The sequence below is a fragment of the Panthera tigris genome, chromosome A1 (genome assembly GCF_018350195.1).
Source record: "Panthera tigris isolate Pti1 chromosome A1, P.tigris_Pti1_mat1.1, whole genome shotgun sequence".
Classification (NCBI taxonomy): domain Eukaryota; kingdom Metazoa; phylum Chordata; class Mammalia; order Carnivora; family Felidae; genus Panthera; species Panthera tigris.
This window is the reverse complement of record NC_056660.1, coordinates 66,895,155-66,920,284: the sequence shown is the minus strand read 5'-3', so window position 1 is coordinate 66,920,284 and position 25,130 is coordinate 66,895,155. Positions and strand designations below refer to the sequence as shown.

At 37.9% G+C, this 25,130-nt stretch overlaps 1 protein-coding gene across 3 annotated transcripts in view; it reads left to right on the top strand.

The window, feature by feature from the left end:
* The window catches only part of UGGT2 (UDP-glucose glycoprotein glucosyltransferase 2), a 198,263-nt gene that overhangs the window by 163,449 nt on the left and 9,684 nt on the right, over nucleotides 1-25,130 (top strand). The window contains exons 28-37 of one of the 3 annotated variants that reach the window (XM_042979424.1): nucleotides 1,652-1,810; nucleotides 2,164-2,249; nucleotides 3,925-4,009; nucleotides 9,582-9,667; nucleotides 11,533-11,625; nucleotides 12,721-12,805; nucleotides 16,531-16,713; nucleotides 18,351-18,511; nucleotides 19,402-19,516; nucleotides 20,777-20,893. In XM_042979424.1, the coding sequence (XP_042835358.1) occupies nucleotides 1,652-1,810; nucleotides 2,164-2,249; nucleotides 3,925-4,009; nucleotides 9,582-9,667; nucleotides 11,533-11,625; nucleotides 12,721-12,805; nucleotides 16,531-16,713; nucleotides 18,351-18,511; nucleotides 19,402-19,516; nucleotides 20,777-20,893 (1,170 nt within the window). Of the gene's footprint in view, nucleotides 1-1,651; nucleotides 1,811-2,163; nucleotides 2,250-3,924; nucleotides 4,010-9,581; nucleotides 9,668-11,532; nucleotides 11,626-12,720; nucleotides 12,806-16,530; nucleotides 16,714-16,774; nucleotides 16,982-18,350; nucleotides 18,512-19,401; nucleotides 19,517-20,776; nucleotides 20,894-25,130 lie in introns of those variants that run through there. The other 2 variants (XM_042979427.1, XM_042979435.1) reach the window with 2 other exon arrangements.

The following is a 25,130-nucleotide window of genomic DNA, read 5'->3' as shown; positions in this document are numbered from 1 at the left end:
ACAACTCTTTGAAAAATGGATTGTCTGTTTTTGGTGTTGTAGTTTGAGGAAGTCCGTAGAATTGATGTCTGTTATCCAAATCTATAGGGACAAGAGAAAGTTTCACATTAATATATTATAAAATAAAAGTATTACTGGTCTCAAACTGATGTGTATTTGGACTCTGCCCTAATATGTAACTCCTAAAGAAAAATATTTCAGCTTCGTGACCACTGTGAGGTACGGTTCCTCGTCTGTAAAGTTCTGTGATTTTGTTTTGACTTCACTCTTCTCCCCTCCTGAGACCGTCTCCTGTGAATGTTTCCTTGCACACGTGGTGCTGTCAGGACTGGGGGCACACATGCGTGATGTAGGTGAAGCTCATTGCTAGACTAGTAGAAGTTCAAGTAATTCAGATCCCAGCTAACGTTGAAACAAGCACTGTTGTCAAAGAAAGTACTTACCTCTTGTTCTTAAGACCTGAACTTGAAGAGAAATGCTGCACACAAGTATTATCATTCTTTCTGTGGTGATTGTGAGGAAAAGCAGCTATCCAATAGAGAATGTTTTGTAATACTTTATATCCTAAACACACCAAAAAATAGTGTCAAAAACTCACAGCGAAATAAAATGATACCGTATAGTGAGCATCACTGTTTCGTCTGCTCAACAAAATTACCAAACTATGTAAAAGTCACTTACCATTTGATTCAGCCTCATGTTTGCTTGTGTTTTTCATATCAAGTAGAGAAAAAGTGTTATCCCTAAAATACATTTGCAATAGAGGGAAATCTGGAAAAAGTCTTAGATCTTTTTTTTTAATTTTTTTTCAATGTTTTATTTATTTTTGAGACAGAGACAGAGCATGAGCAGGGGAGGGGCAGAGAGAGAGGGAGACACAGAATCCGAGGCAGGCTCCAGGCTCTGAGCTGTCAGCACAGAGCCCGACATCGGGCCCGAACTCACAAACCGTGAGATCATGACCTGAGCCGAAGTCGGATTCTTAACCGACTGCGCCACCCAGGTGCCCAAAAGTCTTAGCTCTTTAAAAAGAGATTTGTAGAGACAGGGATGTGTTCATAGAAAACTATTTAATGAAACAGCTGGTTAGATTTTCTTAGAAAAAAAATTACAGAAAAGAAAAAGAAATGTGTTCTGTGTAATGAATGTTAAATCTGTAGGTAATTTCTGTTTTTTTCTCTTTTCCACATTTTTATATTTGCTCAATTTTTTGATGAGCATATTTTATTTTGAGTGCAAAACAATGAAATATTAACTTTTTATATTACAAGAAAGGTGATAAGTTGGCTTTCTTGCCAGATCTGGAGGAGCTCAAGGACAACAGCCAATGAAGCAGATTCCTTGAGTTTCCCATCTCACTCTCTCTTGAAGAGATCTTCAAATACTCCAACTTGATGTCATCTTTCCTTCCCGTGATATTGGTGCATATATCATGAGGTTGGGAGTAGAGCTGATGTCATGGGAAAGGAGAAAAAAACTCATCATGAGTTTTGGTCTTGAAGAAATTGACTCAACCATTAAGTCACTAGTATGAAAGACTTGAAGTTGCCCCCACAATACATTGACTGATATTAATTACGTTTATTTATTACAAAATTTATATTATGAGAATTACTAAACACCAGAAACAATGACCTGTTTTCCCCCATAGATTGAGAGAACTGTCACCGCAGAATATGAGCTGGAATATCTGCTACTTGAAGGACACTGCTTCGATACAATGACAGAACAACCTCCTCGGGGTCTGCAGTTTACACTAGGCACAAAAAGCAAACCTGTTTTGGTCGATACCATAGTGATGGCCAATCTCGTAAGTATTATAAGTACTTAATTGATTGTATGTAATTACATGTTTGGGGGAAATCCTCGAAGTTTTCCTGATAACAAGATGAAATAGATTTTATCCTACTATTGCTGAAAAGCTCCCAGAAAACAAAATTGATCCTTAAATAAGGTAATTAAGTAAAACAAAAATGAAGGGAATCATACTTTCAGGATGTGTTATTCAGGCTATGGCAAAATCTCCTTTTTGTAATTCATTTATAGAATTCATCCACTCCAGTTTAGTAAACACTTTCCTGAATGATTCATGTATAATCTTTTTTGAACAATTGGAGGCTTTTAGTCCTATAACTGTGATCATATTTTTTCTCATCCTAAAAGGGATATTTTCAATTAAAAGCAAATCCAGGTGCTTGGATACTGAAATTACGCCAAGGAAAATCTGAAGATATTTATCAAATAGTTGGGTGAGTTCTATAAACCACTTTAAAATTTTTGTGTAAATAAGGTTTTAATGTCTTGGATAAGAAGTGAGAGGGTGATTTATTTTTCCTCTACAAAAATTTAAAATATATTTATATTTAGGATTCCCAGGAAAATAAGTATGTGTCCATTTTTTTTTTAAAAAAAAGTTATGCTTCTTGACATGTAGTGAATCCTTTCATTTTGCAGCAAATGGCTTTTACTGAGATACTGTGTTCTTCCACATCTCATTGAGAATGTAAATTATTTGAATGCTCCCCTTTTTCCCTGCATTAATTCTTTCCCAGTGAAGTCCATGGCCTCTGACTGCTTGCTTAGCTTGTTCCCTTCATTGAAGCTGCTGACTGTCCTTATGTATCCAGTGACTTTTAGTTGCCTAGCATCACTTAAAGATCGAATAGTGCAGTGGTGAACATCCAACTACCTGGGCTTTTTGGGTCTAGGATAATCATCGTACCCTCCTCAAAGGATGAGTGTAGGGATCAAATGAGATAACATCTCTAAAGTGCTTGCGATAATACCTGAAATAGAGTAAGAGTCTTCCTCGCTACTACCTCTACTATCTGGTTGGATGGAGGGAGTTTGCTCTAGATCTTGTGTGGGTCTAGCTGCAGTGTGTGCGACCTGGCTCTACCTGCTCTTGAGGGACAGTGGATTCAGTGGCTAAAGTTGCTGATGTCTATGAGCAACATTTATGACTGGAAACTCTTGAAAATTTTAAGAAATTTGACATTACTAGCACAAAAATTGGAACCCTTTCTTTTTCCTGGGGGTAACTGTTGGGGATGGCTGTGCCTTCTACTTTGGTTTAGCCACCTCAGCTGGGGAATTGGGAGAAAAAGGGAGTCAGAGGCATGTGTCAACATACTCCTGTAACCATTCAGATTTCCATTTCAGGAAAATGTTCAGGTGTGTGTTCTAAACCTGACTAAACTCAAAGTATCTACTAATTTGACATCTGGTTGCCTTCCCTCATTGACGAAATTCAGCTTTGTTGCTTTATTGTAAATGTTTTTCACAGCATTTTTCTGTACATAGAATGATTACCAAAAAATTATTGGTCAGAGCTATCATACTTGATTTGTTCATGCAGTTTCAAAAATTGGACAATGAAATACATTATAATATAAAACACATTCAGGTCATGCAGATGAGCATAATAGACACATCTTCAGTTTTATGGGTTTAATACTTCGAATTTTGCTATTTGAAAATAGCTGGTGGATATTGAAAAGTTGTTGGTGTAGAATTCCTTCGATTATGATATATGACAACTTATTTTAAAGTCTCAAAAACACTTCCTATTTTAATTATCATTGCAATATACCAAAAACACCTGAAAGGTTTGACTTCAGCAGTAATCTTGGTATACTACGGCAAAGATCAGCGATAATTTGAGCTTGCTCAGTGATTAGGCAATATGGAATTTAGTGAGTTACTTTTGGACAGTTTTAATTTGTATCAAGTTAAAATTGGATAATTTTGAAAATTGTGTATTATAGCATATCTTAATTGACTATAGAAACAGCAAATATACATACACAGTGATGTTATACTTGTGTTCATTGCAAAATGAATTTATTCTGTTATTTATACCATCATAATTACATGTCTCTTCTTGAGTTGATTATAGACATTTACAGGTTTTTCTGCTTTTAGGCATGAAGGAACTGACTCTCAACCAGACCTGGGAGATGTCATTGTTGTGATAAACAGCTTCAAGAGCAAAATACTGGAAGTGCAAGTGTGTGGGGCAGAAGCTCTTCATGGGTTTTGTTCTTAGACTAAGAATTCTCTTTTTTGTCCTTAATTGATTATTTGCAAACTAATCTTATAATTTTACTACCTAAAGTGTCATACTGGAACTGTGGCATGAAAGGCAGAAGAGAGTTAAGTTCATGAAAGAAAGGCAGAGAACTTGAAGGTAGAAGAAAAGGAAAGACTTTTTCTAAGTTAGGATGGGTCTGTCATATCTGTTGTATCCATAGCCAGATAGTGTTATAAATTAGGCTCTAGAGTTGAGATCAAGAGCACAGATTGAAAAGTTAGCCCTGAAAGAAAAAGTGATGTTTCTTTCATTTATTAAAAAAAAAAAAAAAAAAAAAAAAAAAAAAAAAGATAGAAAAATAGTTTTTAATGATGGCAAATTTATTTCTTTGGACCAACTTACCTACTTAAAACTAGTAAAGATGTCGGATAAGTGTTTTTGAAACATCTTAAAAGCAATGAGGAACTGACAGTACCAAAATAATAAGAAAAACAAGGAAATACAAAACCAAAATTATAGGGAAAATAAGAGCCTAGTGAAGTAAGCACAGAAGCTTCTCTTGTCCTGAGAACAGTTGTCCATCCTGGTACTCCTGAACTACCATTTTGATTTAATTTGCAGGGTGATGGGGACAGAAAGTAAAATCCTGGACCCATATAAAGTGGGTAATCTGTTAGAAGACCCTCTCTACAATAAGCTGGCTATAGCTTCAGGGTAAGGATGAACCCTAGTAAATTATTCCACACAGTCTTTTAACCCAAATTTGTATCAGGCAAGTGGTCCAGGGAACCCTGAGCCTTGGATTTGCACTAAACTAGTTCCAGATTAATGAGGTTTTACAGACATTTGGAAGAAACACGTATATATCCCTAGAATAAGATTATCTCCAAATACACAGAGAAAACCAACAGAAACAAACAACAGAAAGCAGGCACATAAACACTTCCTGTATTAGAATTATTGACACAGACTCTGAAACAACTGTGCTTACAGAGTTTAAAGAAATGAGAGACAAACTTGAAAACAGTTGCAGGGACCAAAAAACTATTAAAAAGTGTATATCTGATTTTTTTTTAAGTAGAACTTTTAAAACTGAGTGATACAATAACCAAAATTAAGAATTCAGTGGATAACTTTTACATGTCTAAAGAGAGAATTAGTGAGCTGAAAGGCCAGAAAATATTCCAAATGTAACAGAGACATTTAAAAAGAGTATAGTACAGCAGAGAGCATAAAAGACATAGAGAATAGAGTGAGAAATTTGAGACCAGGATTGCAGTGAACCTGGCTCTGCCATTCACTAGCTGTGTGACCTTGGACAGATTGCTTAGCCTCTTTGTTTCATTTTCCTCATCTATAAATTGGGGGTAATAATACCTTACATGTTTGTTATAAGGATAAGATAGTTCAGTTTGTAAAGTGCTTTATGAGTATTGAATAATTAACATCATTTTAAATGGAGTTCCAGACAATGATGAAAGAATAAGGTAAGTGTAACATTGTGTCAACTATACTCACATTAAAAAAGGAAAAAAGTATAATATTTGAAGCATTAATGGCTGAGAATTTTCATGAACTGATGGCTGTTACCAATTTGCATATTCAGAAAGTCCAGTGATTACCAAGCAAGACAATTTACACCTATGATAAAACTGCAGAAAACAGGGGCGCCTGGGTGGCTCAGTCGGTTAAGCGGCCGGCTTCGGCTCAGGTCATGATCTCGCGGTCCGTGAGTTCGAGCCCCGCATCGGGCTCTGTGCTGACAGCTCAGAGCCTGGAGCCTGTTTCAGATTCTGTGTCTCCCTCTCTCTCTGCCCCTCCCCTGTTCATGCTCTGTCTCTCTCTGTCTCAAAAATAAATAAACATTAAAAAAAAAAATTAAAAAAAAAACTGCAGAAAACAAAGAGAAATCTTGAGAGAAACCAGAGGAAAAAGGAAAAATTACCTTCAAAGAGCTATAGATAGTCTGACCGTTGATTTCTCAGCAGTAAAAATGAAAGCCAAAAGATACTGGAATGATACTTAAAAGCACTCAGTGAAAAAAAGAATGCCAAGCTAGAATAATTTACCCTAAAAATATCTTTCAAGAGGAAACATAAAACAAGGTATTTTTGGACAAATGGAAAAAACTGAATTTGCCACCAGCACTCTCACACTAAAGAAAGTTCTAAAAGAGGTACTTCAGGCAGAAAAAAAAAAAAATACCTCTAGTGGGACATTTGAGTTTTAAAAGATTAAAGAGAGAAGAAAATGGTAAATTATGTGGATAATTCTATGAACAGTGAATATATAAAACAAAAGTAATGTCTTAGAAGGATTTTTTTAAATATACAGAATTTAAAAATAACAATCGCATTTAAGCCATAAGATAAATAGGGTTGTTTTCAAGAACATGTAAAATTCTTATACTGATCAGAGCAAGGGTAATGATTACTTTTAGACTTTCAGGCAAATATGAGTTTAATTTCTAAGATAACCACTAAAAGAATAGAAACAAGGCATAATGTCATAATAAAAAGGAAAAATGGAATGAAATAATATAAACAGACTAAGAAAGGAGAATAAATAAAGCAGAATATATGGGATATGGAGGAGGAACAAAATAATAAGTTAGAATTTAACCCAATTACATTAAATGTAAATAGACTAAATGTTTTAATTAAAAGACAAAGGTTGTGATATTGGATTTTTTAAAATTATAACTACATGTCATTTGTGGAAAGTACACCTCATACCTAAGAATACAACTTTAGGATGAAGATGAAAATAAAATACAAGAGTGGCAAAAGTATTCTAGGCCAATACTAAGCTAAAGAAAATTGGCATAGCTATACTAATACCAGAGATATAGGACAACAAGACAAATAACCTTACTAAGATAAAGTCATTTTACATATATAAGGCAGGAATAGAATTAGAAAGAGAAATTTATAGTTCTCTATCATGCTGGGATTATTTTTAATGCCCATCTCTCAGTACCTGATACAATAAACTGACCAAAATATCAAGAGATAGAGATTTGAACAGATTATAAATTTTGACCTAAACACATATAGAACACAACACCCAGTAACACCAAGTGAATAATCTTTCAAATACACATAAAATGTTATAAAAATTAACTTTGCATTTAGTTGAAAAGCAAGTTTCAACAAATTTCAGAAGAATGAAATTGTACAGGGTGTATCCTCCATCTACAGCGCAGTAGAGCAGAAATTAATTTCCAAAGATAACTAGAAAATACAATGTGGTTGTAATTTCTAAGATCCAATAACAGCAGGCTACCAAACCTCACACCTTACATATTGCCTAGATTCTAAACTACTGTATCACCAAATTTTACCCTGCATCCCATATCATAACCTATTCCTTATCACCTCTGCTTTTTATCCTGTGATCAGTTATACATGTTGCTCACATTCATCTTTGATTCTCTTCCTCCTGTATTGACCTTGATTTTCTTTCTCAATAGTAACACAGTCTCTTCTTGAATACATTTCTTTCTGGTCATTTCAGAAGAAAAACCCCACAAAACCCAGACCAGCTACTTAAGATACTAACTCAACCAAGCCCTATAGGACCAGCATTCCAGGAAGTTTTATCCTAGCCCTGCAAACAAGAAAGAAATACCATTTCTACCAGGCTGGGGGACGAGAGGACAGTTCCATCTTTGAGCTATTTTGACCATTGAAAGGCCGCTTAGGTTTTCTTGAGCTGAATTTTTGCACTCTGCCTATCAGTTCTAATTTGACTTCTTGGTCTATAGTACAGAGCAGGTTGAACTCTTTCACCATAGCCATCAAATCTTTGAGGTAATAATCATGCCCTACCTGAATCAGACCACCCACCTCGGTCCTTCTGTTGTTTTTTTAATAACACCGTTTTATCTCCTCACCATCCATCTCAGAATTATATCAAAAGACAGAAAAGGGAGAGCAGAAAAGATAAACAATGTTAAGGATCAGCCCATGAATTCCACAGCCCATGAATAGGAATTCCATAGAGAAAGAATAGACAATGGAGGAGGGGGACAATCCACTGGCTTGCTTGCTCCGTGGAGCACGCAACTCCTGATCTAGGGGTTGTAAGTTTCAGCTCCATGTTGGATGTAGAGATTCCTTAAAAATCTTTAAAAAAAAAAAAAAAAAAAAAGAGGGAGGGTATTTCACAGAGAAGGAGAGGGAATAATGTTCATAAGGGTCCATAAATTACCATGAGTGAAAGATGGCCCACATGAGACCCTAATAACTATCAGGGAGAAAAGGCAGGTCAGAGTCATAGAATGACACTAACCCTAGCGTCAGACTTTTGATTTTCAAAATGAATGTTACCAGACAGCAAAACAAAGCCTTTAGTATTTTGAGGAAAATTATTTTGAAGCTAGGATTCTTTAACCAAATTCTTAAAGTTATTTTCTGAAGAGTGAAGGTTTAGAAAAATTTTTCACACCCCTTGAAGATGTTTGCCAGTCCAATGAAGATGAAGACCAAGAAAGAGGAAGATAGGTACATCAAGAAATGGTGAAATTAATCTGAAAAACAATGCAAAGAAATCCTTGAAAGAAATAGGCAGTTAATTACTGAGCTCTGGGAAAAAACATTTCCAAGAAGACAGGAGTTCCAGGCAATGAACATGAATAATAAACTGGGAAATATTAGGTATGTGGTAAGGAAGAAACATATCTCACTACAAGGAAAAATAAATGCAATAAAATTCCAAGAAAAAATGTTTCTGTGTTGGTGGGATGTAAGAAAACAGAATCCATTTGAAATATCCAGAGTCTCCCATGAGTGGCACGATGGTCAGGTTACTATAACTGCACTGAGGAAATACAGCTGTAGTGGCCTTGCAGACTCTGCAGTGAATAATAATTACATCTTCACAATAAGCACTATTTGCTGATCTTCAAGTTGTAAAATAAACGTAGCAAAATGCAGTAGATACAATTATGTTTACCAGCGTAAATGTAGGTAGTACCTATCCTTATATGATGCTAAAGTAAAAGTTCAGCTAATGTAAGGTGGGAGGCGGAGGGAAAAGGTAGAAATGCCATTAGTATTCTTATCTTACATGCGAGAGAAACCTGAAATTGTTGGAACAAAAAATAGACATTTAAGTATTATTTGAAGCTACAAAGATACTCAGTAGAAGAACTAATGGTAATGATACTACTCCCAAAACTTCCAGACAAAGAGAGGCAGACCAATAGAAGGGAGCTGCTTGTCTGTCGTCCCAAAGAATGAAAAATACCTAAACCCTGTGGTTGCAGATATGCTGGTAGATAAAGCCTGAAGTTGAAAAATCAGTAAATACAAGTATAAGCACATTATTTAACAGAATGGAGGTAACCACCAAAAGAGCTAACGATGAGATTGAACTGATAATTGAAACCAGATTGTGTCTGTAATGTACTAAGATCTTCCCTGGCTCCGTCACTGCAACTGTCTTAGATTTACAGGGGTCACCTTGCACTTTCTAACTTTCTAAGCACGTTGCATAATACTTAAAGCTGCACAATTCTAAGATTTTTCTTTACCGTGCTATCTAGGTGCAAAAAAAGCCAGACAAAATTAAGGAAGATCTCCTAACCGATAAAGATGAGAAGAAAAAAGGAATGTGGGATTCTATTAAAAGGTAATTACCAGTGAATATTTTAACATATAATGATAGATCCATCAGGAGTCTAGTATGTGGAAGGCCTGCAGATGGTAAACATCTAAGTAACGCAGAATCTCTCTTCATGTGGGGTGAGATTGATACACAAGTGTTGATAAAACGGGATAGGAAACGAGCTATAAGACAGCTGAAAATCAAGTGCCCTGAGAACCACAGGAGAAGAAGACTTTAGTTAGGAGGAACCTCAGGAAATACTTCTTGGCTAAGATGCGCTCTAAAAGATGGACAAGACTTCAGAAGTTGGAGATAGAGAGAAGGTACCTGGTTATATGAAGTCAAAGAGATTAAACAGAAAATAGCCCAGCTTAGCTAGAACACTGGGGCATTGAATATAATAGGGAATCTATAAATTAGGTCAAGGCCTAATCAAACAGGAATCGATGTTAATAATATTAATAAATATTAATCAAAACAGGAATATATTGGCTCACATGTAGAGAGTCCAGGAGTAGAGCTGGCTTTGGGCATTCGGGTGACGTGGCCTAGGAACTCTTTTTCCATGTCTTAGTTCTATTGTCTATGCCTCCCTCATTTTCAGAGAAACTTTTACAAGGAAAAGTTTGCCATCTTTCCATATAGTGCCAGCAAAAGTTCCAGGGCTGACTCATTAGTCCAGTTGTTAGCCATTTGTCCCAAACTGAACTGGTTCCTGTGACTCTAAGCACACTTGGGTCGTATGCCCACCTCTAGAACGAGTGGGCAGGCCTGTCGTAGACTCACAGAATGCAACTGGAGGAGGAATGCTTCCCCCAGAAAAATACCAGGCGATTGTTACTAGAAACGTAAAGGACATTAGATGGGCAAAAACAAAGGCGTCTGCTGTAGATCCACATTGTAGAGAACTTTGAAAGCCAGTTTTAGAGATCTGAGCTTCATTTGATTTATGAGAGAGAACCACTGAGAGATTATTATCTCCCAGAGATAATTTCTATCAGTTGTCTATTTCTGTATTTCTGACTTTGAGCCAGCCAGATTCAGCAACCTAAGTGGATTGTGTTACGCCAATCAGGGGCACTCCTATCATTGCGATCTTGCCCAGTTTAGGCCTCTTTTTCTGTAGTTGGTGCCTTGTTTGATAAGAATGGTGTTCTTGTCCCTTTATGTGCATTGAACTATTACTGATTGAGAAGGTCTCAGACCCCCTCATTTTGAGATCATCTGGAGAGTAGGTATATTTGACGGGATAATGAAGCAGAATGTGAGCTTTTTAAAGAGTATCTCTCCATAATCTTCCATTAAAACCAGAAAGTGGAGACAAGAATGAATATAGGTAATTGTTAAACAATAGCATGGCACTTGCTGTACGGAAAGGGTACCAAAAACAAATACCGCTGTGTAGGAAGGGAGAAAAGACATGTTCAGGAGGGAAGCTCCTTCAGCTTACAGAAGTATTGTGTATATTATCATGCTGTCACTTTTTTATCCAAATTTTAACCCTAACTTGGAGTATCAACTGTATTTTTCTTATTTGAGAGATTATAATAAGATTTGAAAAATACTCTGTCATAACAGTTCCTATTTGGCAAAATACATCTGTGGTGATTGTAAGTTATTTTTTTCCAAATTTTAGTCGTTCTAAATATCTGTGCCTATAAAAATGAAAATTTTAATTAAATACATTTTTACACCTGAAGAAAACAGAAATTATAATTATGAATACTCCAAATAAAAAGATTCAGTAATTTTGTGTATGAGATGGAGCTTATTTTGAGAGGCTTTCCTACTTTTATTGCATATTAAATTTAGTATGCATATTAAATTAGGTATGTAAAGTGTGCAAATGCAGATTAAGAACTTGTCAATCACTACTTTTTTATTCCAAGTTTCACAAGAAGTTTGCATAAAGAAAAAGATGAAGCAGACGTTCTAAACATTTTTTCAGTTGCTTCTGGCCATTTATATGAACGCTTTTTAAGGTAGGTATATTTTTTATCAAATGCTTTGAAAAGTGGTTCAAAAAGAATTTCAAAAGTTCAGAAGAATAAAAGAATGTACAGTGAAAAGAATCCCACCTGTTTCCTTATTACCCAGTTTCCTTCCAACAGGAAACCGATATTATTTTTGTAACTTGCCAAGGATGTATGTAGATAAGCATATATATCTTCTTCATTTTTTAACTTCTTTTTACTTAAGCAGTAACAAAGTATATGTTGTTCTGCACCTTGCTTTTTTCTTTTTTTAACCTAAGATTATGAGAGAAGTATATCTTTAAAATGTAGTCGAATTTCTTGAGTTTAATTGATTTGGAATATCAGTGTTCTTTAAGGCTAGGAAAGGAACATATTTTAAGACAAAATAATATGTGAGAAAAAATATATATAGTAAATTTCCCTTTTATTTTATAAGAAGGAGGAGGGGGAATAAGAGGAGAACTAAATTCCGAACCTTAGGGCTGTTGTTTTTAACTTTTCATATAGAAGGATATCAGAGAATTCCTCAAAAATATTTGAAGATGTGATATTCAAGTATATGTCTATATGTGGTATATTAGATACATCTGTCTCTTTTCCAGTCAGAGGTCTGGCGTAGCAAAACAAGTGACCTATCCCATGAATTTACTAGTATACATCATTCAGTTCTTCCAGTTCTGTATACTTGACGTTAATGACAAAGTAATAGAGTGGAGATTAGAATGTAATCAACTAAACAAGAGTATTTCAGAGTCAAGTGGAACAAACAAAAAGCAATCAATTTATTCTGTATAGTGTGTGTGCATGTGTGTGTGTGTGTGTGTGTGCGTATATATATATATATATATATTGTGTGCATATATATATATATATATATATATATATATATATACGCACACACACCTCCTTACACATTACATACTTGATAAGTAACCATAATTTGTGAAGGTGCTTCAGTCTATTTCCCCATAATTCATAGTGAAAAATTAATGCCTTTAAATAATTATTGCATGTATATATATAATAATTAAAAAGCCTTAGGAAAAGCAGGATGAACTCCTATTAATATTAACTTACTGGGTTAAATGTTCCTTTATACAGAATTATGATGCTTTCTGTTTTACGTAACACCAAAACACCTGTGAAATTCTGGTTTCTAAAAAATTATCTCTCACCAACATTTAAAGTAAGTACATTAACCTTTTTATTATAGAGTGGTTCAATGTTTAAAAGTAAATTCTTTATGTCATTGTAAGTTCACGACATTTTCAGAATGAGCCTTTTGAAATTACTGTTTCTAATTTTAAAGTTTTGGTATTCATTGTTTTATCTGGCTTAAGAAAAATGTTACACTGTTTTTATTCAGAGAAGTGTTTAGGAGGACAGAAGGAGATGGTTTATTTTTAAGTAAACTCAAAATCAGAAGGATTAGTGGTTTTTCATGATAATATAATTAAACTTGGCAGTGAAAGATATGTACAGATTGTCAATAAAAAGAATTAGATTCTGTCATAATTTTACAAAGATAGACTAGAACAGTAGTATCCAGAGAACATGAAAACTGTACCATAGGAAGTAGTTCGATAGTCCCAGGAATAATAAGGCTCTTTGATCTTTCTGCGGCACGGTGACTGCTGTGGTAGTGGTTTGGGGACTATATTCAGAAGTCTGAGGCATTTTATCCTGAGAAGTTTTCAGGGGGCCAACAGTTGCTCCCCTGTACTCAGCCTCACACTCTTGCTACAAAGTATACCCTGTTTCCCCCTATTCTCACTGCGGACTAATCAGATTTCATGCAAGTTAGGGTCTCATTCAGTAGCAGTTCAAAGGAGTTCTCTTTTTCTAAACCAAAGCCAGCGGTAAAACCAGAAATAAAAATAGCCAGCCATGTTGTTATTCCTTAATATTGCCAGGCACATTGCTGAGTGATTTACCTACATTATTTGTTCTTCATAAAGTTCTATTCACAGAAAACCAAGACTCAGAAATTACATAACCAGCCTGCACAATGGGGAGGTATCCAAGTTCACCTTAGGTTCAGTGATTAACTAGAAGGACTCACAGAAATAAGGAACACCATTATCGGGGTGCCTGGCCCGCTTGGTCGGTTAAGCTGCCAGCTTCAGCTCAGGTCATGATCTCATGGTTCGTGGGTTTGAGCCCCGTGTCAGGCTCTGCACTGACAGTGTGGAGCTTGCTTAGGATTCTCTCTCTCTCCTTCTGTCTCTGCCCTTCCCCCACTTTTGTGCACTCTCTGTCTCTCAGGATAAATGAATAAATTAAAAAAAAGAAAGAAAAGAGGGTCACCTGGGTGGCTCAGTCAGTTGAACATCCAACTTCGGCTCAGGTCATGATCTCATGGTTCATGGGTTCAAGCCCCACATTGGGCTCTGTGCTGACAGCTGAGAGCCTGGAGCCTGCTTCTGATTCTGTGTCTCCTTCTCTCTCTCTCTCTCTCTCTCTCTCTCTCTCTCTCTCTCTCTGCCCCTCCCCAACTTGCTCTCTCTCAAAAATAAGCATAAAAAGAAAGAAAGAAACACCATTATGCTCACAGTTGCAGTTTACAGCAAAGCAGTACAGGTTAAAACAAGCAAGACAAAGAGACGTGTAGGGCAGAACAGACCCAGAGCTTCCAGTTGTCCTCTCCCAGTGGGTTTGGCAGCAGCGCTTATTTCTCCCAGCAAAAACGTGACAATACACATGGAGTATTGCCAACCAGGGCAGCTCACTCAGACTGTGGTGTCCACAGTTTTTATTGGGGGTTGGCCACATAGACCCAGTTGACTGCCACAGTGTTACCTTTGCCTCCAGCCCCTGGAGAGGTTCAGCTGATACGTTGTGGCTCACAGTCCCAGCGGTAAGTTGCATTGTTGGCATAGACTATTTGGTGTTGACTGAGGCAGGACAGTAGAAGGCATAGAGGTTACCTACCGGGATCCTGGGACAAAGGGTCTAACCTTTCTCTGAGCAAGCTTTGTCCTTTAAAGCAGAGTCCTGAGATCAAACAGCTAATTCAGCAGATAGCTGAGATCTGATCCCAGGCATGCTGCCCTCACAGCCTGGTGCTTAACCCTCACGTAACAGCATCTTCGCAACCACCAAGAGTGCCGCCTCCTGTGTGCATTTAGCAGTAGATAAAACCGAAAAAGAACCCATTCATATAAACAACAAGTCCTACTAGTTTGTCAGCAAGTTTTTGATGTTATCCTACTAGGCAAATACTGCATAAGGGGATTGGTTAATTTTACATAAACTGAGATAATACAATTGTAAGATTCTCTCAGCAGGAAATATACCATTCAGTAGAAATATAGTGCTGTGTCTGCATAAAGGTCTTGTTCTCCCACATGGCCAAAAGTAATACCATATCTGAAATAATATTTTCCTTCTTTTTGGAATTTTGTTCCTTTCCCTTAAAATGTTTCTTTTTGAAGCTTTTCATGTACAATGTGTACAAATCGTAAGTGTGCAGCTTTGATGAATTTTTACAAAGATAAAACACCTGTGTAACCAGCAATTAGATATAGAAATAGAAATTACTAGTACCCTAGATCCTTTCCTTCCAATTTTCAAAATGTACCTCCTCTCTTCCTTCAAACATTTAATGAATTCTGCCTGCGTAGGGAATAGTCCTTTCCTGACCACACAGTCTGAAGTTACAGTCCCTTCTGATTTTTCACTCTGCTTCCCTTCCTTTTTTATTTTTTCCTAGCTCTGTCTTCTATAGATAACTTACTGATTTCATTTAATCCACCCACCACCTCTAAAATGTAAGCATCATGAGGGCCACAATTTGTATCTGTTTTGTTCACATCTGTATCCCTAGGACCTAAAATAGTGCCTGGCACATAGGGCATGCTCAGTAAGGGTGGAGCCCAGTGCAGGGCTGGAGCTCATGATCCTGAGATCGAGAGTCCAACATTTAACTGACTGAGCCACCCAGGCACCCCTCAGTGAAAATTTTAATACATATTTGCTGAATTAGAAAATTTTTCTAATTTTTCCTAATACATATTTTTAAATTTTGAAATCAAAACAGTGATTCTCAACAACTGGTCTAGCCATAATTACAGCATTATAATTCATAAATAAAAACCAATGCTTATGCTAAGGAACATAATTTAAATCTACGTTGTTCTTACAAAAGCAAGGAGAAAATTTAAGTATATAACCAGCAGCTAGCTACAAATGAGAACTGAGCAGGAAAAAGCAAATTCTCTGTGTGCTAACCTGTCTTTCCCCACCCCTTTACCATTCTCCCTCTCACGTGGGGCTCTTGAACCAAACTTAACCAACAGTGTATTTCATTAACTGCTCTGGTTTAAACAGAATAAGATACTTTAAGTCTCTAAGACTCTGAATCAAATATCAGATATTCACACCCACAATGACTACCCTGCGTTTTTAATCCTTGAATTAGATAGTCATAAATCTCAGACATGAAACTCATGGGGAGAACCTAATTCATCAATTTACAACTCATTTTGTGGTTTTTTGCACCCCTCTTCATGTTGTAGCTGTCTGACCAGCCAGTATGTTGACATAAACATAAACTGTTCGCTGTGTCGATGTTCCAAGATCCAAATGCTTTTCCTTTATAGTCAGGCTTTCTCAAGTCAAACAGTAGTGATAAAAACTAGGGGAACATTGATCTTAGTTGATAAGCTTGCTAGTTAATATGGTGTACCTATTTTTTAATGTCATTAGATCATATAGTTTTATGTATACTTCTATTTTGATATTTGTCAGCATTTTCCTATTCCTCATTAATAGGTATAAGTTATAGAAGTAGTTTACACTTTTTTACCAATTAGTTTGTAATAATTTATGGTAAACTCTTTCAAATGTTAAATTGTTCTCTAAACATATGAACATATTCTTTGATTCGTGTGTGTGTGTGCGCATTTTTAGGAGGTGATTCCTCACATGGCTGAGGAATATGGGTTCCAGTACGAGCTAGTGCAGTATCAGTGGCCCCGCTGGCTTCACCAGCAGACGGAAAAACAGAGGATTATTTGGGGTTACAAAATTCTTTTCCTCGATGTCCTTTTTCCCCTAGCGGTGGACAAAATCATTTTTGTTGATGCTGACCAGGTAATAAGATTAACTGTTGCTTTCAGTAATACTTAAACTGTGTTTGCACTTCTGAGTACAGGGACTCAATTCATGTTGCTGGTGCTCGTTATTGTCTTTGTTGCCCTGCTGCATAAATGTGGAAGACGTGAATGTGATATGTAAGGAAAGTATCTTCAAAAAAAAACGGTCAGAATTCCAGGGGAAAATCCAGTGTATCACAAGCAGTACCATTTATTATTTGGACATTGCAGTCTTCTCTCTGAAGTGGTAGTTTTTTGGTTTTGGTAATTAAAAATAAGTACTGAAATTAGTCATGATAAAAGTAGTTGTGTGAGTTCCTATGAATGTATGAGCTGTTTGCTTAAAAGGAGCTATGCTTCTTGCTGAAAAAGTTGGCGATTACAGACAGCTCTCCTCTCTTGCTTGTACCTCCCACAGCATTCTTGGGCCTTTAGCCAATAGCCAAAACCTCATCATCCTTACACTTAAGGGGGGAAAATGTCCCAAATTTATCCCCCAAAAACCCATTCTTTCAAAACTTACATATCCAAAAATTACGACTTTTCCCCTTCCCTCCTTGCATTGCATGCCTTTGTGATCACTAGTGGGAAAAAATATTTGCAAAATACACAGAATCTTTAAGAAGAACAGTAAATAATAATGTTATATAAAATAAGTACACAAGTTAGTATTTATATTTAGGACAAAAGTGTATTTTCAAATCCTCTATTAGAATTTACTTGTATTGTTAACTCTATTGTTGTTTTTGTGTTAGTTTCCAAGTTGACAAATATGAATCATTATCCTTAAAAATGAAGAAAACAGGAAAATGTGGATAACGAACTAAGCATTTCAAAACATATTGTCTAACATAAAACATATTTCTCCTACCTTCCCCCAGCTTACACAGTGACATTTTCCAGCAGGCTAGAGTCTATTAAAAACTGGAACACGCTAATGTTATTTCATTAAAGCCATTGAGGATAATTAAGAGGTTTTTCTTCATCATTCAGACTAATATTGGCCAATATAAAATACTGGAGATTTATCATAAAAATGATTTTGAATTATTAATCCATACCTTGATAAACTAAGAGCGATGAACTTGTGAAATATTTAATTTCTTCCCAAAACGCATATTGTTTAAGAAATCTTGATTAAGATGACATGACAGACTATTCTTATTAATAAGACCACTGTCCTATAGACTAGGCATATGCATTTTAGGTTTCTCTTCATCTGTACGAACAAGAGAAAAGGGAACTTCATAAACTCCCTACTGCTTGAAAGAGCTGTGAGCGGGGAGCCTGGGTGGCTCAGTCAGTTAAGCGTCCAACTTCAGCTTGGGTCATGATCTCATGGTTCGTGAGTTCGAGCCCTGTGTTGGGACTCTGTGCTGACAGCTCAGACCTGGAGCCTGCTTCGGATTCTGTATCTCCCTTGTTCTCTGCCTCTCCCCCCTCACACTCTGTCTGTCTCTCAAAATAATGAACATTGAAAAACAATTTTTAAAAAAGAAAGAGCTGTGAGGAAAACACAGTTCTGTTTCTACAGTCAGGTGACAATTTGAGATTCACGTTAAAAAGGCTTATTATAATAGCATAATGTTATATTATTGCATAGGCTTCATCAGAGAAACTGTTTTAATTATTTAGATTGTAAGACATGACCTAAAAGAACTCCGAGATTTTGATCTGGATGGAGCGCCCTACGGGTATACCCCATTTTGTGATAGCCGCACTGAAATGGATGGGTATCGTTTCTGGAAAAAGGGATACTGGGCATCACATCTTTTAAGAAGGAAATACCATATCAGGTAAGAAAATCCATACTCTTACTTTTTAGTAACCAAATAACTTACTGGATCTCAATACTCTGTTTTCTTAGAAATCAGACAATTATGACAACGAATTGGTGTTTGCTATGTGCTAATCGCTCTTACAAGACTTTACATATATATATTTTTTAAACATAGATTCATCTCTTTTTAATATTTATTTATTTGTTTGTTTATTTAGTTTGGGAGAGAGGAGCAGCACAAGCAGGGGAGGGGCAAGTGGAAGAGGGAGAGAGAGAATCCTAAGCAAGCTCTGTGCCATCAGTGCAGAGCCCAGCGCGGGGCTCAATCCCACGAACTGTGAGATCATGACTGGAGTTGAAATCAAGAGTCAGACACTTAACCAACTGAGCCACCCAGGCACCCCAAGACTTTACCTGTATCAACTCATAAAATTTCTGTGACAACCTTTTGAGATACTGTTATCAGCCCCATGTGATAGATGTTTCAGAGGGATGAAGCACTCATGTAACTTGCCCAGGCTTACGCTGTTAGTGCGTAACTGAGCCAGGAGTTAAACCAAGTAATAGAACTCAGGGGAGAGGCTCCTGACCACAACAGAAGACTTAAACTGGTTTGTCATATAACAAAATGAACATGCTGTCTTCAAATATGTTGTTTTGTAGAGCCATGAGTTCCATGGTATCTTGGAAAAACCTGTGGTGACTCTAAGAGGATATGGATCCTAACAGTATTATAACAAACTTCAAACCCTTGGAAACAGTTTTAGAATTGGGCGAAAATTTAGGAAAGGACTTGTTATTAGACCCAGGGATATCTGAAGTCAATCGCATTACTGTAAATAGTCACTGGGGGAAAGTAAAAATACGTGAACAACATGAGCCACCAAAGACTGTTCACCTTTGCAGTGCCTTGTATGTAGTGGATCTCAAGCAGTTCAGGAGAATTGCAGCCGGTGACAGGCTCCGGGGCCAGTACCAAGCTCTCAGTCAAGATCCAAACAGTCTGTCAAACCTAGATCAGGTAAGTAGAACGTTCTTAGACTCATTTGCAGTGCATAGATCCAGACTGCTCCAATTCCCTGCTTATAAACTTTAAAACCTTATATTTTCAGCCTCTCCCTCCCTTTCCATTTTGGAAAACAGTTTGGGGTTTTCTTAAAATTTAAACTTAAACCTACCATATGACCAGTTATTCTCTTTGAAGGGAAATGAAAGCATATGTCTACACAAATACTTGTGCATGAATAGTAGCAGCTTTGTTTGTCAAATCCAAATCCCACAACAATCTTGTATTCATTATCTGTTGCTACCTAATGACTTACCTGAAAACCTAGCCACTTACAGTAACTGTGGGTCAGGAATCTGGGTCTGACATTGCTGGGCATTCTGCTGCAGTCTCTCACAACGCTGAAGTCTTTGTGGACCCAGGGGTTGCCATCTAATCTGAAGACTTGACTGGGTCGGTCACTCACATGATTGTGGGCATGATTCAGGGCTTTGTCACCTGTGAGGCTCATTTGCCATTTAAACTTCCTTTAACGCAGGTGCCAGCAGTCTTTACTTAGAAAGCCCCGAGCATGCAGAAATGTGAGAATTCTCCTGGAGCATTGTTTCCTAACAGGGACACGAAAGGTCACCTCCAAATCTGGAGAGCACAGCGATGGCAGCCATAAACAGCAAGAGCAGGCACGGTGTGGGTGATCGGTCCCCTTGTTTCAGGTCAGGCAGAGGCATTGAGGCTATCCGCTTGGGGCAGTGAAGAGCGGTGGGTTTCTGGGCTTCCCGCTCCATTCCTGACACGAGGGGTGAAGTCCAGCGCAGCTGTGGGCATAGTTCTAGGGCATGGATTCATCATGACACAAGATGGTTGAGTCAGATTAAATGTTTACTAGCTTAAAAATAGATATTTTAGGGGCACCTGGGTGGCTCAGTTGGTTCAGCATCTGACTTTGGCTCCAGTCATGATCTCACGGTGTGAGTTCGAGCCCCATGTCGGGCTCTGTGCTGACAGCTCAGAGCCTGGAGCCTGCTTCAGACTCTGTGTCTCCCTCTCTCCCTCTCACCCTCGCGCGCTCTCTCTCTCTCTCTCTCTCTGCCCCTCCCCCTCATGTGCGTGCACACTCTCTCTCTCAAAAATAAACGTTAAAATTTTTTTCAAATAGATATTTTAGATCTGCATATGATTCTTCGGACCCGTTTTTAATTTAATTGGCCTCATCAACCTCATTCCCTCTGACTCTAATTTCTATACCTCTGTGTTTAAATCATTTTTCTTCTATAGGATCTTCCCAATAATATGATTTACCAAGTGGCCATTAAGTCTCTTCCTCAAGACTGGCTGTGGTGTGAAACCTGGTGTGACGATGAATCCAAACAGAGAGCCAAAACAATCGATCTGGTGAGTGCGTGTGTGTTGTCATTTGTGTATAAGCAGATGTGAAAATGTTCGAATAGAAGTATCTTCTCTTTTACAAATGGAATGGCACACATGTGGCACACTGCTGCTTAGTCTATTTGCTCTATTTACTTAAGTTGGCCAAGTACAGGGCTGTCTCTGGGGGACCCCAAGGTCACCCCCAAGTTTGCTGAATCACAAGAGGACTCAGAGGACTCAGAATATCATCATACTCATGGCTATGCTTTATTCCAGTGGGTACAGGGCAAAAGGGAAAGGATGTATGGGGCAAAGTCCAGAGAAGACCAGATGCCAGCTTCCAAGAGCCCTCTCCCCATGCAGCCTCACAGGGCAAGCTTAATCCCTGAAGCTATAAGGAATTTCACAGCACATGTGAAGTGTTGTCTACCAGGCAAGCTGATTAGGAACCCAGTACCCAGGATTCTTATTGAGGGCTGGTCCCATAAGCACGCCCCTGCCTGTCACATACCAGGCACTTCACACTTTAAAAGCTTATAATTCGCAACATCCAGAAGGAAAGCACATGTTTGGCATAAACTATGTGGTTGGCACAGGTTAGGCATGGTGAGCCATTCTCATCAGGAATGGTGGGAACACTCCTGAAACCCAAGTTCCCAGATGCCAGCCGAAGCCCCTCCTTGCAAGCAGGCCTTTCCAAGGATAGCGATCTCAGGCTTGCTGGGTTCCTCTTTAATGCACAGCGGCATCTGAGAGAAAGACCATGAGCTGCTGAAATGTTCCTGGATTAACTATCATCTTAATACACAATCAGTTTGGTTCTCCTGCCAATGTTTTTCCCAAATGTGTCTACTTGAATTATCCTATACATGTCTGGGTTTTTTTTCCTTCCTTTTGAGAAAAATTTTTAACTTTTAGTTTTAAACAGTTTATGCTCTATTTCTCCTAGACATGAAATATTTCAAGCTAATGTATTGTCTAGCTATCTTGAACTTACATTCCAGTACTATAGTGTCTTTAATAGTTACATTGTCATTCTTTTTCTGACCATATTGTTTTTATGTGCTAATTTGAGTTTAAAATAATTATTTGTAAGATCTTCCGTTAAAAAATAAACTATCCAAATATTAGCATTCATGCAGTTTTGAACATAAGACAGGACAATAAAATCTAGGGACATTTTTCTAGGTACGTGTAGAAATGTATAGGAAAGTGGTAGCACGCCAACTTGTCAGATTGCCGTCAAAGGTGATAGAAAGCAGAATCGAGGTGGCATTGTTAAGAAGAAAGCAAGGGAATTTTCTAAAGAGAGACCAAGAACCTTACTGAACATAACTCATAAGATGTTAAGGTTGTGCTGTGACATATAAGATTGTGACTCATACATTAGTGACATACGGTCTCCTTGGGATCTCTAACACTTAGGTTAACATGAGCTAACTATAACAAACCCCAGATTTCAGTGGTGTCACACTCACCTAAGTCCAGATCTAAGTGGGTGTTGTCAGTGAGTAGCTTCCCTGTCCATCATGGGACCAGCCTCCATCCATCTTGTGGCTCCTTCATCCTCTGAGGTGCTGTCATCATCTGTAGCCATCAGAAGCTGATCTGTCCAGTATGGCAGCCACTTGCCACACGTGGCCATTGAGCTAAAATATTGCTGATCTGGGGCGCCTGGGTGGCTCAGTCGGTTAAGTGTCCGACTTCGGCTCAGTTCGTGATCTCATGGTTCACGAGTTCAAGCCCCGCGTCAGGCTCTGTGCTGACAGCTCGGAGCCTGGAGCCTGCTTCTGATTCTGTGTCTCCCTCTCTCTCTGACCCTCCCCCCCATTCATGCTCTGTCTCTCTCTGTCTCAAAAATAAATAAACATTAGAAAAAAAAAATTTTTTTAATATTGCTGACCTGAATTGAGATGTGCTGTAAAGTATAAAATACACACTAGATTTTGAAGACTCAGCACAATAAAAAGAATATAAAAATATAAATAGTATTTATATTTATTACATATTGACTGATAGTGTTTTTGATATATTTGTATGTTTATTTCAACTGTTCCGTTTATACTTTTATATGTGGCTACGAGAAAATTTAAAATTCCATCATATTTCTGTTGGGTAGTGTTGATCTGGAGGGGAGAAAAAGAGTATGAGGAATGCTTCCTGACTCCTAAAAGCTGCGGCCCCTTGGTGGATTCGTTGTGGGACCACATTTAGATGTAAGGGCAGCTAAGAAATGTCATTCCCAGATGGGCAGCTGCTACTTAGTGATAGGTCTACATAGAAAAAAGATGGCATAAATTTTCGTGGACAGGTAGCCATCCCTCCCACAGAAACACTTAAAAATGAGAGAACATGCTAATTTGGGCCAACTTCTTTGGGAAAAAAGTTAAGGGAATGCAGACAAACCCCAAGGAAATGGCCTAATGAAGAGGAAAAAGCATGATTAATGGTATCAAAGGTGAGGATGAGAGCATTTATGAATATCATGGTACCATCTCGGCTCTGTTTCAGTCAACCTGGGCATTATTGACATTTGAGACCATATAATTCATAATTGTGGGGGGCTGTCCTGGGCCCTGGAGCATGTTTAGCAGCATCTCTGGCTTTACCCACTAGATGGCAGTAGTGCCCCACCACCCCCCAGTCATGACACCCAAAAATGTGTCCAGACCTTGCCAAAGCTCCACTGGGGGGCATGATAACCCATGTAAGCACCACCAATATAGATTGGGGGGGGGGGGGAAGATTGTAAGACAGAAAACTAAGGGAAACACAGTATTTTAACAGTTTCTGACAGGATTAAAATGGAAATAGTTCCATTATCTTTACTTTATAATAGAACATAATGCCTGTAAGGTTAATTTCTGCAGAGAAAATCTCCTTTTCCCACTTCAGGAATATAATACAATAGGAAAAAATACACAATGGAATGAAGTGAAAATATTTGATGAGGAAGGGATTAAGGCAACAGGCTCGGGGCGCCTGGGTGGCTCAGTCGGTTGAGCGTCCGACTTCGGCTCAGGTCATGATCTCGCAGTTTGTGAGTTTGAGCCCCGCATTGGGCTCTGTGCTGACAGCTGGGAGCCTGGAGCCTGCTTCAGATTCTGTGTCTCCCTCTCTCTCTGCCCCTCCCCTGCTAATGCTCTGTCTCTCCCTCTCTCTCAAAAATAAATAAACATAAAAAAAAAAAAAAAGACAATAGGCTCATGGCTCGTACATAACCAGTAGCTCTCCCATAAGGAATTAGGGAGAAAGCAAGTTGCGGCAACTACAAGATGTCGCATGAAAGTGAGCTCAAGATGTGTTCTCTATTAATGTCTTGTAAAGAGCAAATGGGATGCTTCTGGAACTTTGTGACATTTGTCCTCCTCCCATAGTCCTTCATGTCTTGGTCGATGGCATCTCCATTCTTCATGTTGCTCAAGCCCCACACTCTGGGGTCATCTTTGACCTCTCTCCTCACACCTCACATCCAGCACATTAGCATCTTGTCGGCTGTACCGTCACATACATCCAGAATCAGATCCTTCTCCTGTTCACTTTGCCTTTTGACCTCTTAATTTCCCAAGAAACCCCATAATAGGACCAACTGCTCGCTGAGTCGTTTACATCGGTCAGATATCAGTGGAAGCATAGAGATTATCTTATTTCAGCTTCCTCCCTTGTGATGAAGCTAAGATCTTCCCCCCACACACACACAGTTAACTGAAATGTATGGGTCTTACTACCAGTAAGCGAAGAGTCGGAACCATGAGGACTGAGGATCTATACCCATCGTTATTCCACTGTATCTGTCAGGTAGACTAGTTAATATGTTTAGACATGAGATTTATAAACTCCTGTGAATTTCACCCTATCAGTATTTTGACACGAGTTCCAGTTAACTGATTTTTAATATCGCCACAGTTGCTAATTAGAACAGAAGCATATGAAGGGGAGGGAATGCTTTTGCTAAACAAACTCGAGGAATTTCTAAAGGCTAACAACATTTGTCTGTGGAAAACACAAGTATATAAACCAGATTTTAGTCCAAAGAAAGATAAAAGAATACTTATTAATATAGTCTGCTATGTTCTTTTACAAAATAATCATGTAATTAGATCTTTTGCCAAAACATTTTGGAGAAGTGTTTGACAGACTCCTTGTTAACCATAAGAATGTTTTTAAACAATTTTTGTTTAAATTTCTGATTATTTGCATTAAATACTTACTGCTTACATAAACTATTATTTGTCATTTCGCTTGATCCTTTCCCTATTAA